Source organism: Lonchura striata, chromosome 1 (genome assembly GCF_046129695.1).
Source record: "Lonchura striata isolate bLonStr1 chromosome 1, bLonStr1.mat, whole genome shotgun sequence".
NCBI lineage: Eukaryota > Metazoa > Chordata > Aves > Passeriformes > Estrildidae > Lonchura > Lonchura striata.
Genome location: NC_134603.1, coordinates 126,545,906 through 126,559,468, shown reverse-complemented (window position 1 = coordinate 126,559,468; position 13,563 = coordinate 126,545,906). Strand labels below are relative to the sequence as shown.

Here is a 13,563-nt window from a genome sequence, read left to right as displayed (position 1 = left end):
GCCCCGTCAGGCTGGGTCACCCGAGTTTCGGGTGAGGCACTGCCCTCCTGCTCCCGGCCCTGTTCGCTCGTGTTTCAGCGAGCCCCGAGGGTTTTTTCTCTCGGAGGTGGCCCCACGCGGCCGCAGCGCCGCTGCCCACCCGCGGGGCGGCTGTGCTGGGTGCTGGGGAGAGATCCGGCGCACGGATCCCCCGCAGACAGACGGACACTTCCCACGGATGGGCTTCCAGCTGCCCAGAAGCTCTGGAAAACAGAGAATAACCCGGAGTTCCTCTAACGAGTCCGTTTCATTGTCAAATTTGCTACAATGATTTTTATTTCATTTTTAAGGTCGTTGTCATGTGGCCGTTCATGTAAAAGTCCTAGCAGCTCGCTGCCACGAAAAGGTGCGACAGCGTTGTTCCCAGTGCTCCCAGTGTTCCCAGTGCTCCCAGTGTCCCCAGTACGCTGCCGCTCCCGTCGCCTCTGGGCCGGCGGCAGGGAGCGCTGCGCCCCCCGCGCTCCGGCGTCTCCTGCATCCATCCTCTCCTCCCAGCTCTCGATTCCGTGCAAGGCCGAAAAATACCTATTGGCAAACCAGCAGTCCCATGTAGAAGACAGGTCTCCAAATAAAATAATATCTGAGATTATTTTCAACACGTGTTTTTATATAAAATCTTTTATTCAGATCCAGAAATAATTCGTGGCTGTGGATGGGGCTGTTTAAGCATATCCTAAGTACCTCTGTGAAAGCCTGAGTGGTATCCTCTCCTCTCATGTATCCTAGATAAGGCCAGTCCTTTACATCACAAGAGATCAACATATTTAATGCTGTGGTGGAGTTCTGCCCCTAATTATGGCTCTGGGTCTTGTTTATGCCGTTTCACATCTATATCTGAAAAGACCACTTAGTAAAACAATCTTATCTATACCCCAGGGGATAACAGTTATTTTTGTTAGTAATGGAGCTTATTGGCTATTTCAGCTCCTTTGATTTTTTTCTTTTCCATCTCTTCCATCTTTCCTGAACTATATAAATATATATATATTTGTATTCTTCCTGCTCCCAACACATTACTCAAATCTATATATATTCAATTTCTCAATACACTTGGCCCAAGGAAACTGCATTAAACTTCAGTCCCTTTTAGCCACAAATTCTGCTTTTTTCTTCCAAGGTGGGGGAGAATGCACCTCCAGCACTGATGATTGATAAGGCAGTCCATAAAACCTCCTTCTTACAGGTGGACTCAAATACCCCACAGCTCAAGCAATTAGTATCAGAGCGATAGAGCCAGAATTTCAGCATGAAAATGGGCTTTTACCCTGTTAGCCATTTCTGCAACCTTGGGGAAATTCCCCCCAACCCTGTGCTTCCTACTACATGTGGTGTCCTTTAGGATTTCAGGTGCTCTTGGAATCTCACAGATGAAAATGAAAAAGAGGTCATGTGAGAAGTAACCATAATTCATAATTCATAAATGAACATAGCAGTTCAATAGACAGGATAATAAGCTGTTTTTTACACCTGAAGCAGACAGCAAATTCTGGTGTGAGGGAAAGAGCATGGAAGGTCATCCCAACATTCACATATGATTTCCTGGGCAAAGGACATGGGTTTTTTTCATTGGCAGGCTGATTGGATGCCAGGTCTCCAAGTTGGAACCCATCCATCTTCTCTTCCAGGCCATAGACCACTTGGGCTGAATGTAGCAATGCAGAGGAGGTGAGCCTGGAGGGGAAAGGTTCACAGAAATGAACATCCATCTCACTTCACAATTACATTACTTCCAAGGACACTACTTAGAGCTAGAAAAACTTTTGAGGGAGCAGAGGTTTATTTCCATCTCTTCCAGGCTGTATTTTCTCTCAGAAAAAGCAGTCAGCATACACCAAATTTTACATATTCCTTTCTACATGGGGAGATGATAATTGTTTTGTGTTATGGGCTATCAACTATGATGCCTAGAGATCTGCTATCCATCATTACTTCTCATTTTACAGCCCAAATCTGTTTTTCCTTCCTCCAGAATATGGGATGATGATTAGATTACCTTGCTCACAAGGGACTGATCTGTCCATTGGTGCAGATCCTGGCTTTATTTTCTGACCAAAGATCATATAGTAGGCCAACAATGAAGTGGATCTAGAGCACAAATCTCAGGTACTAAATTCCAAAGGCAGTTTTCCAGAGAGGTAGTTTATTGATATGTTAAAGTAAATTGGCACACATTCACTGTGTATCTGTGTACATACTTGACTATTTATGAACTCTGACCTCCAAACAAACATCTGTACTTGTATTTATGCAAAATACTGTACTGCTTCTGCCTTGAAAAGTATCTATATCAAACATTCTCATGCCAAAATCTACTATCTGACCTTGCAGCACTAAAAATAGTTCATGTCAGAAGCAAAGAAATATTTGTTTCTCCTTTTAGAACATTTGTGCTTACATTCATTAAGGAGTCGGTCCAAAATCCTTTGATGTCAAGGAGACTGTTTCAGTGGCTTTTGGATCAAGTCTTAAAAAGGGTCAATTAAACTTTAAATAAAATAAAAATTATCCTGCCTCCAGCCTAAAAGAATAAGAGATATGTAAGAAAGGCTGCCTTTGGAGAAAAGCATCAGTCATTGTTCTCTAATATTTAGCTGAACTTGTGGACTTTTTCATTATTAATACAATAATCCTTTCCAGTAAGATTGTAATTAATTTTTAGTCTTCAAAACATCCACATTTTGCTGCATAGTAGAAATGTTATTGCTGACCTAGTAAGTGCAAGGATGCTTTGAGCTCAGTAGGGCAGATAAGGACTGGACCCTAAGCAGTAAAATATGGCCCGGCTTTTCAAAGTCAGAGCAGAGATCTAATTCCAAAATACTTTTCTGACTCTAAAATATGTTCAGGTTTATGTCTCACTTAATTTCATTTGAGCAACTTATAATATTTTCTAATGTCTGATTTGATGTTAGGCGCTTTGTTTTTCACACTTTAGAAAAGGACTAATGCAGCACTTGGCAACAGCAGATGATGTAATTATCTTGAAGGTAGAGGATGTTCAGTGGAATACAGCAAGAGCTTTAATTCAAAACAGTGAACTTTATAGTTCAGTTTGCAATCCTTTTCTCTACAAGAATGCATAGTGTTTAGAGCATCCATTTTAATAAAAAAGAAACAAGTACTAAAACAAGCTACAGCCTCACAGAACTTACTGCACTGCTTGCTTGTAATCACTGTATCAGAGATTTAAGTAATTGGAATGACATATGTCTGCAGGAATTTTTGCTGAATCTGGGTTATTTGACAGTATAATGTTCATCATTCCGTCCAAAGAGATAGAAGTTTGATCAATTATATTTCAGTGGCTTACAGCCATATGCTATCTACAGTGACATGTATGATCTATTTTTGTTATCCCCAAATGGCCTTCAACCTAGCAGTTATCTGCCAACATGTTAAAGTTTTGGTCAGTGAAAATCCTTTAGTGTCTTGGAAAGATTCATGATGTTGTCTTTTGGCCAAAGTCCATTATGGGTAACTACAACTTTATCTACATTCAACGTATGTAATTGAGTGGCTGTGGTATGGCACACTGTCATTTGGCTTCATTTCAATCAACTGAGATAACTCTCTGCATTTTCTTTCCTATAACACTGTGTCATGTTGCTGCAAAAAGTGAAACAGCTGCCACATTCTCCTTCTTGAGGATGCATCCCAAAATGGGCTGTTTCTTCTGAGAGGACAACATAGCCTCCAATTTGGCAGGTAAAATTTTGCAACACCTAATCCTTCCATCTGTGGTTTCATGTTGTCAGTTCATTGCAGGAACTAATAGTCTGGTCTAGATGTCAAACTATCTGATTTGTTAGTGTAGCTGGCAGGTTAACTGTCTTAGTCCTACCATTTCCTCACAGAATTCACTGTGGGTAGAAAATTTCATCCAAAAAATAAGAAAAATAACCATCTTTAAAGATTAGATGCACTGTTGGGAAATTAAGTTCTTAAAGCTAAATCAGATGTACGATAGGAAGCACTTCATAATTGTGCACATTAAGGGTAAAGGGCCAACCCAAAAGCATATAGACAGGAGGAAAAAAGGCAATACAGTCACTCATCTATTACTGCGAGAAACAGCCCTTCAAATTCCCACAGATCTAATGTGTATCAGAAACAATTTACACTGCTATAAAGAGGTAGAAGATGCTTTTTCATTCCTTGTGGTTATGGGAATGGGAGGCATTACATTCCTTTGTACATATCCCTCCCAAACTTCATTGAGGAAAAAAGGATTTCTGCTGCTCCTTAACTCATAGAAGTTAGCAAAATATTATATGACAAAAAGTTGCCATTGAACTTTGCTCAAGACCATTTGAAAATGGCATGTGAAATCCATGCTGGAATAGGCACTATTCAAGGGCATCAAATTCTAAGCGAATGGATTAACAGCTCCCCAGTAACAGCTGTGGCACCACATTTTATGCAGATAAGCACCAGCCCATTTGCAATACAGACACAGGAGAGCAATGCCATGCAGGCGGTAGTAGCATTATACATTGAGTAGAAAGAAACCACAGCAAATAGGGATTTTTGTTTTCCCTAGGCTTTCACTAAGAAGCCTCCATGGTGTCACTTGCATTTCTGCCATGCTACTGCAAGGTGATCATTGCCAACTTCTGTGTAGACTTTCTTTCATTTGAAAACCTGTCTCTGGATGTTTTCAGCAAAAGAAAATATTTTGTGCATAAAATCTTCTCTTTCATCTCTGAGGTAGCCCTTCATCTTTGGGGTGATATTTGATGTTTATGTGTTATGGAGGTGATTCAGAAGCCCTAACAATAATTATTTAATGATCCATAGCTTCATAAGAACTGTGTTCTGTAAGATGAAGCAGGATTGAAGTGAATATCATTAGAACTTTTTCTTTGTGGTGTCCTTCTCAGGTATTTATCGTTTCTTTCCAGCCTGAAGGCAAAAATCACTAGTCTTATACACAAAAATGCTCTCCAGTCAAATATTTGGCTCATGCACTGGATCCTTGAAATAATTTGGCCAATGGTACACTAAAGATTCATGTTTCTACTACTCACAAAAACAATATGAGAAACTTATCTGGTTTTGTTTTGTTTGTTTGTTTGGGCATTGTTTGGTTTGGTTCAGTTTATGTATTTCAGGAGATATGCCTGCACATTTAAAATGTTTAAAATATGTTGAATGATGTGTGTTCTCATTATAGCTTTATTTATAGAAATAAACTTATTTCTCTCCATGCTATTTGCATCATAGAACTTCCTCAGCATAATGGGTTCAGTCCATAGGATGGCAGTTGTGATCTGAGAGTGATGCTGAAATATTTTTTTCCTGGAAGTCTGAAACATATAACAGTGAGAACTGACTTTTGCTGTTTTCAGCCCAAGTACAGCTGACAGAATAAAGCAATAAATAGATGGATGTTTCCAAATTTAACACCTTGGGGCTGGTAAAGGTGTTTGCATCCTTTGGACTTGAAGTCCATCTTACTAAGGACTGGTTTAGTAGTTTGAGCATAGTTATCAGTACTTCAGACAAAGTTCCATTTGCTCATGATTAAAATTTGGGTTCTGTACGTCAAGGAGGCAGCACCTGATGAGGGCTTAACTATCAGTTTAATCATATTTGGCAACATTCAAGATATCTGCAAAGAAAATTTAAGCAGAGTCAGATGTAATATGAAATTAATTCCACACGCCTTCATGTAAGGTAGAGAAAGATCTGAGATAGCCCTTCATTTTACAGTCTCTCAATCATATTTTCCTTTTTTTTCCTCCATTGCTATTATTCATCATCCTACAACTTCTTTTGCATCTGGTAGTTTGCAGAGTTATGAGAATCAATGACGTTGCAGAGTTACTGCAGTATTCTAGCATATAATTAAATCATTATAAAAATAGATTAAAACATTTTTAATGCATATTCACTTAATACTCTTTATATTTGGTATTGTATATGATAATATTAAAACAAAAAAGTTAACTACTTAAGATTGTAGTACTCACAAATGTGAGTACTCATAAACGTCCCCAGATGATATTGCTGAGACCTAAATATCTGATTCAGCTCAAAGTTATTCAAAAATAATTTAAAAATTACTCCTGTACGCTGAAAATTTTCTGGCAACTCAATGACTTAGTTATGTACATTATTCTGAAAGACTTCATAGGAGCTTCAATGCCCAAGACGAGGCCCAAGAGCACCTTGAAACATCTGAAACACTTCAGCGCTTGGATAATTGCATACTTTTGGGACCAACCCACATTTCTCCTTGGAAAATATTTCCCCTGCATGGCTGCAGACAACAGATGGATCATATGATGTCTGCATTTGGAAAGATGGCATAATTCTGGCAGACTGTCAGTTGAGTGAAAGAGGCTGATTTCAGATCCTCATTAAGAAAATATACAACCACACGGAGTGGACTGAATGGCAGAAATTGATCGCTGGCGCCAGCTTTAATAGAAAATATAGCACACTTGCAACATGAAATCTGCTGAGTTGTGGCTGGATCTAGCTTTATCAGGTTTTACATTCTTTTCCCAAATAAATGTGTTCTAAAGGAGACATTCTTTGTAGTATAAGGGCCTTCTGTTTGCCAGGAGGGAGGGGAGCAGAGCAGCGCAGGGTTAAAAGGCAAATTCAAAGAGCTACCAGGTCTAGGGCTGGAGGAGGGTGCCAAGGCTTTGTTGAATCTTCCCTTACACTTGCAAAAGTTTCTGTTGAATGAAACTTTTCTTTATATTTCTAGTCTCTTGGTATATTTTTTAGGGTGCAGATGGCACTTTACCCAGAAACACTCCTTTGAAGAGTGATGCCTTCAGAAGCTACCTAGAGCAGTGTTAAAGGAATAAAGTAGGTATTTATTAAAAAGGCCTTCAAAGGATACACCTTGTGCAGTACAAGAGCCCAGCTACAGCCAGGAGAGATGACTTGTCCCCTTCCTACTGCAGGGCTCTGGGAACAAGGCCCAGTGCCTTCTTTACACACATTTCCACATGGAAGCAGCCCTGGCAAGCCCCTAAGAGCTTGAGTAGGAAACCCAGGGCACTGTAAAGTGTAATATAGTTTCCCAGCAACACTGGATATGAGAAATAATTTCACTGTAATCACTACTTACAGCTGAAAAGAAAAGGATTGGTGGAGCTGCACACCTCCATTTCACCATCAAACACCAAAATATTGGCTATGTCACAACTTTTGTTTCAGCAGTGACAGCAGGATCTTCATATGACACCTCATCTTGGCCACACAAAATAATGAAAAATAATAAATAATTGGTTGCTTTGAAAGTCTTTGTTAAACTATCTTTTAGTGAGATCAGAGACAATATCTATCCCACATAAACCTGAAAAGTTCAAGCAGTAATAGTGGTTGCTGTGGTATGTTTTTTCCTGTATTCTTTGTTCTATACATACCACTCTTCCCTCTGATAACTGTTAAGTTTCAAAAGTTGGAATCATTAACTAGGTTAAAGACTGCATAGTAAATAAACAATGCTAGAAATAAAAAGAAATATCAACATCTGAATCAACTTCTCTCAGTGCATGTGTTTATGTTGAAGACTCTCCATACACAGATTTCCTCTTTGCTGTGTGGAAAAATCATAAAATATATTACTTGTCCTTGATCCCCTGTAAGGCTTGGAGCAAGACAAGATGGAACTGGAACTCATAGGGACAATTTTTATCTTTCATCTGCTTTCAGAGCTAAGGAGAGACAGTTAAATCAACAGGATACTCTTTGTCTTTCTGAAATTATGACAGAGGTATGACAAAAACATAAACAGTCCTAGAAGCTCAGAGTGCCTGATTATTTGTTTGAAATAAAGTCATGTGTGACAGTAGTGATGCCTGTCCTTCTGCAGTGCAATAGCTTTGTGTGGGAGCCATTCAAAACCCCTCAGCATGGCAGGACATGGTCTGTGTCACCATTGTGACACTGAAGCTTTAGAGAGCAGCAAAAGCCACACTAAGATAATATACACACAACAATTTGATAAGTATATATTAATGTGGAAAACTGTGCTACAAAAGTAAAGATAACAGAATTACTGCCCTATTTTGACTTCTTCAAAGAAATAGGCATTTCATGTATGTAAGGACCACTGAACTGGAGTGAAGCTGGTGATCAGCAGAGTAGTAGCTGTGAATAATTAAAAGGCTTAAACTTCATTGCCAGCCAGACAAAAGGTAATCACTGAAACTAGGATGGAGATTGAGAAAGGCAAAATTTGGATTGAGCACAATTAAAAAAATAATTTCTGACCTGTACTTCTTAAAAAGCTAAAATTCTAGGCAATTACAATTGAATATTTTTTTTTTCTGTCAATTAATTTATTCTGGATATATTGCAGTGAAAAATGTTCATCTCACTATCTGAAACAAGCTTTTTTTTTTTTTTGCAGCAAAGTTGCTGAGCAAATAATCTGAACTGATTATATTTAGCAAGTCTTTAGAAAGAGCACCAATTTACTCTATTACAAAAAGAACATAACCATCACACCTATTATTCCTTGTAACTATTCTCTTCTATTTCTAGGAAAAGCTTGGCTGTCATTGTTGTAGATTAGTAGTATTCAAGCCTAGTAAACCATCAAATTCCTGTGAAAACAGGGACTCAGCCTGCACAAGTCACATTTTAAGCTTCAGTATTTTAGGTATTTTTAATTAAAAAAAAAAAAAAAACACAAAAAATCAGAAGTCGAAGTAAATTGAAAGGACCAGTAGGGTAATATAGAAATTCTTTTTGAGAAGACTCACCAATCTGAAAAAGAAATCAAGACCACTTTTCCATTACTTTTGCTTAGTACCTCTACAATTCAAAAACTATTTTATTTTAAAGTTTGTAAAAGAAAAAAAAAATTGTTGGACTAAAACTTCACTTAACAAGTTTCATCTTAGAGGGAATTTTTATAGCTGAGTTATAAACCCTCCACACTTTAGTGTTTATAATGAAATGCTGACAAATGTGATAATAAACACCAATCATAGGGCCGTAGTAGCTGATCAGAGAGTGGATTCAAAAGTTTGCAGTGCTATCATAATATTTTGTTCTGTTTCCAGCACTAGTTTGCTTAAATATCCTTTCAGGTTCAGCAGCTGTAAAACAAGATCAATCTAACTAGGGATTGCAAAATCGTTTGATTATTTATCCTTCTCTTTGAAAGTTACAAAATGTCTCTCAAATATGATTTCATTTAGTCTTATTTTTTTTGGTTTACATGTCTGAATACTAATTGTAACATGATAGCTTCAAGGGAACTCGAATTTCTACCAAAAGTCGTTCTTGAGTGGCCAGAGAGAACATAAACAAACCAGCCCCAGACCAGGGTCTAAAACTGGGCTATAATCGAACAGTTCTAAGGCTTTAAAAAGCTCCTTATTATCTTTTCCCAGAAGTAATTGACAGTGTCAGTTTTTGTTCTTAATGCGGTGATAATGGCACTGCGCTTTGGGGAGATGAGGAGCTGGATTTAGCCTTGGTGGCAGCAGGAATTCTGAGCCAGGGGAAGACCTTTCGCTGCAGGGGGTGAAATCCAAGCCTTGCTGAAGGTAGCAGCACTTCTGCACCCTGTTAGGGTTGGGGCTTCGCTGTCTTCCCAAGCCTGACAGGCTGTTGTACTGTACTGACTCCACAGACTAGAGTGCAGCTAACTTGGACTGAGACAAGGATTAGGGGAGAAAGGACCCCACAGTTTTGTTATTTCAGCGAGATGGGATTGTGCTCCAGCAAGAAGCTTGTCTGCAATGTTCCCATAATTGGTTTATATTCTTATCAGACTAAACTTCCAGGATTTCAACGCATCCAGAGGGGCTGAGGGATGGGTCAGTATGGCATTTTGCTGTTTCACTGAGCTCTTCATGGGTGTAAGGACATGCTTTATTTTCAACACTGTCTCCTTGGAAAAAATTACATTTAGACTGCTTTTTTAGTAAATCTTCATCAGTTTTAGAAAAGCATCAAACAAACAAACAAACAATTCATCAGGTTTTAAAGTCATATAAATCAATGTGTGGCTCAGGGGCAGCGCAAAACACATCTTGGTATTTATTCTGTGCTGTTTACATATTGTGTTCATTGGCTTATACCACAACTGCACTTTTAATTTCTAATGTTTTTAGTATCAGCGACTCATATAAGAATGTTACTACTGTTGATATTGCTGCAGAATTTCCAGTGACCCATTAGAAATCAGGATTTATAATGCAAGATCCATTTGTATTTTAAAATAAAATGTAACATATCCTTTCTGTTTTTCTCTAGTCTCTAACACAAGTATGAAAAAAAATGGTTCTTGAACAAATTCCAGTATTTTGTTATTAAACCAAGAAGAGAAAACCAATAATTTTTGAATTATCTGTTACAGACATGTTTACATTATGAATCTCCTAACTTAAGACTCTATGTGCTACAGAGTTCTATTTTTATCCAATGATATGAGCAAGAAAAATTATGAAAAGTTATATAATCATACTGTGAGAGATCATAGAGAAATAGTGGTAAGAATTGAATATTAAATTGCATATTTCATTGTCCTAAAAGAATTTTTCTTCATCATTTTGCCTGAGATGATGGTAACTAAAATGAGATTGGGTAGTGTGAACTATTGTTGATTTTGGAACATTGTTCATACGTAGTTCCTTCTCTTGTTTTATTTTTAGGAAAAAAAAAAAAAAAGAAAGAAAACAAACCCCAAAACAACACAAAACCATCTGAGGAGGTGAAACCCCCAGTTCCTAGAAAGGATCCAGCTGCGCTAACTATCCAACCGCCTCTTGGAAAAAAAAGCATTTTGACAAATGGAGAGCAGATGCAATATGTGGAGTCAGAGAGGTCAACAAAAACAAGTAGAAAAAGAAACCAGGGAAACAAGTGAAAAGAGAGAGAATATTAGAGTATTAATACAGGATATTAGATCTCTCATGATAATATTAAAGTGAACAGAACGAGAAAAAGAAGAATCACCACAGAGCTGACAAAACACAAGAGGAGAAATAAGAGACATAGGTATACTAGCCTGAATCCATGGTAAATATTGATTTTACTAATATCACGGTAATTTTATTTAAGGGAGATAAAAGCTGTCCTATGAAGCCACGCAGAAACACGTTCCTGAATGGGCAGTTTAATGCGGGCGGAGTGGGCTCTGAGCAGGCTGGCTGCTGCCCGGCCGCTGCGGCCGCGGGGACAAATCCAGGTGCTTCCCAGCAGCAGCAAAGGAAGGTGCCAGCAGCAGAGAGAACTGGGGAGGGGAGCTGGAAGGGAGGGCAGGGGCACAGCAAGATGGGTCGGAGGGGCTTCTAGGGGAGACCCTGGGCCCCACTCCCAGCCCAGTCACGGCCACCTCCCTTCGCTGCCGCTCTCCCGGCGGCTCGTCCCTTTTCAGAGATGCCTGCGAAGGCAGCCGCAGGTAACGCTAGAGAGAGATCTCCGGGGTGCACCCTATCCCCATCCCCGGGTTGTGCTTCCCCCTTTCCTCCCGCTCCGGCTTTTCAGAATGTATTTCATTATTTTTACTCCTTGCAAAGATGAAACGTGGCGTGGATGTGTGCGTTTGTAAGGAAATGTGCCGTGAGAGAGAAGACGTCTCCCCTTGACGTCCCCAAAAATCAAAGCCCACAAACTCACAAGTTTTCTCTCCCAGGAGGGCTCAGACGGCTCGCCAGGCTGGCCCCGCCGGTGCCGGGAAGGCTGCGGGGCATCCCGGACAGCCGCACCTCGCCCCGCCGGGCCAGGCCGGGCCGGGCCGGGCCAGCTCCCGCCCGGTGCGAGCGACGGCGCTGGCCGCCCGCACGCAAGGACAGAGCTGTTCCCGGGAAGAAAATCGTGACAACAAGCGTTTGTATCCAGATGTTCGGCTTCCCTGGCCCCGTGACACACGGCGTGGACTTGGCAGACTGGATTTCAAAGAAAAGGGAGTTGTTGTTTATTTTTTAAAAGGCAGAAAGCGCTGGGTTAAAATGCACAGGCCGAGATTTCCCTGGCAGGCAGCTGGGCAGGAACCGAACCCGCTGGAAACCCGTTCTGCACGTTGGAAGGGCTCCACTGCCCCGGCCCAGTCTTTCTCCAAAGTAACAAATTGGAAAGATATTAGAGCAGGCAGGCAACATAACACAAACCGAGGTGCCTCGAAACTTCATTCACCTCCCCACCCCTCCCCAACCCCGTTCCGTTTACAAAAATTATAAATATTAACAAATCTGCAACACACTGAGCCTCTCCATCCATCTTCTCCCCAACTGCTCCTGACCTCAGCCCACACTTCTTCAAACACTCCTGGTTTTGCATCCCACACCTACACGGTCCTGGCTGCAGTGTGAGAAGCCGAGGCAGGAGCCATGGGTGGATCTGTTTCCCCAGGAGGGAAGTGCCGCGGCCACCTGCGCGCTGCCGTGGGTGATGCCCGGCCCCAGCCACATCCCGCCGGGCCCCAGCGCTCTCTAGCTCGCCTCCTGTCTGCTACATCCGTCCAGGAGCTCAGTCATGAAGGAGATGTACACTATAGCCAGACGCAAGGTCTCTATGCGAGAGAGCCTCTTCTCGTAGGCGAAGGTGGGCACCTTCTTCCTGAGCTGATCAAACGCCTCGTTGAGGTTGAACATCCTCTTCCTCTCCCGTATATTGGCAGCCTGGCGCTGGGCGTAGGTGATGATCCGTTTTCTCCTAGGTCTGTCCAGGGGGGAAGCGCTGTGCATCCTTTCCTCTTCCTCTTCTTCTTCGTCTTCGGGATCTCCGTTTCCAAAAGCAGCCAGGGGTAAACCCCGGGCCATCCCTTCCTGAAGCGACAGGACTCTGTTCCCGAAGGGAGGCCCGGTGGTGACCTCGCAGAGCCCCAGGCCTGCCCCGGCTCCGGGGGCTCCCTGGGGGTTGCCCAGCGAGAGGTCGGCCACGAAATCCAGCACCGAGGCGCCCAGCAGCCCCTCGGGGCAGGGCACTTGCGGGGCTCTGCCGTGCAGCTCATCCAGCAGCCCCGGGCGCTGGTGGGCTGGGAAAAGGCTGGCTGACATCTTACTTCAGAGAGGGCTTTTTTTGGTCCCCCATCCCCAGCCCTAGCGACGTTAATATTTATAACCCCACGGATAACAGGATTAGCAGGACTAGAAAGAGCGGCTGTAAAATCTCTTGCCGTGATGCTGATGAGAGGAGACAGGCAATCCTCTCGGGGACTCGTGGATGCTCCCGAGAGAGGAGTCCCCAGCGAGTCAATCCTGTCACAGCGATCAAGGACAGTTCCTTCTTGGCAAAACTCTCTGCTCTTACCTGCTGGGCACTTTTGTCTCTTCTTATACACCCGCAACCAAACGATTTTCAGCCTCTTTAAAGCCCCCAGGAGCAGCGCCGGGGGGCTCTGCTGGACTTGCTTTCCTCCTTTTTGTCGGGATCTCTGAACCCTGGGAGCCAGCCTGACAACTGATGTCAAGCAACTGCATGTATGCTTTTAATGATGTCCTGAAGAGGGGACCTGCATGCAGAGGGTCACCGGGGGAATGTTTACCCTGTATCCCAGCGCAGTGAGAACTGAATGACAGGACCTCCATTAGCCTAAGTAAGCAT

At 41.8% G+C, this 13,563-nt stretch overlaps 1 protein-coding gene across 1 annotated transcript; it reads right to left on the bottom strand.

Moving 5' to 3' along the window:
• Positions 1-12,449: 12,449 nt before the first annotated feature.
• On the bottom strand, positions 12,450-13,016 carry FERD3L (Fer3 like bHLH transcription factor). Its single transcript, XM_021538070.2, has one exon. The coding sequence runs from the start codon at positions 13,014-13,016 to the stop codon at positions 12,450-12,452; it is 567 nt and encodes a 188-aa protein (XP_021393745.1).
• Positions 13,017-13,563: the final 547 nt, after the last annotated feature.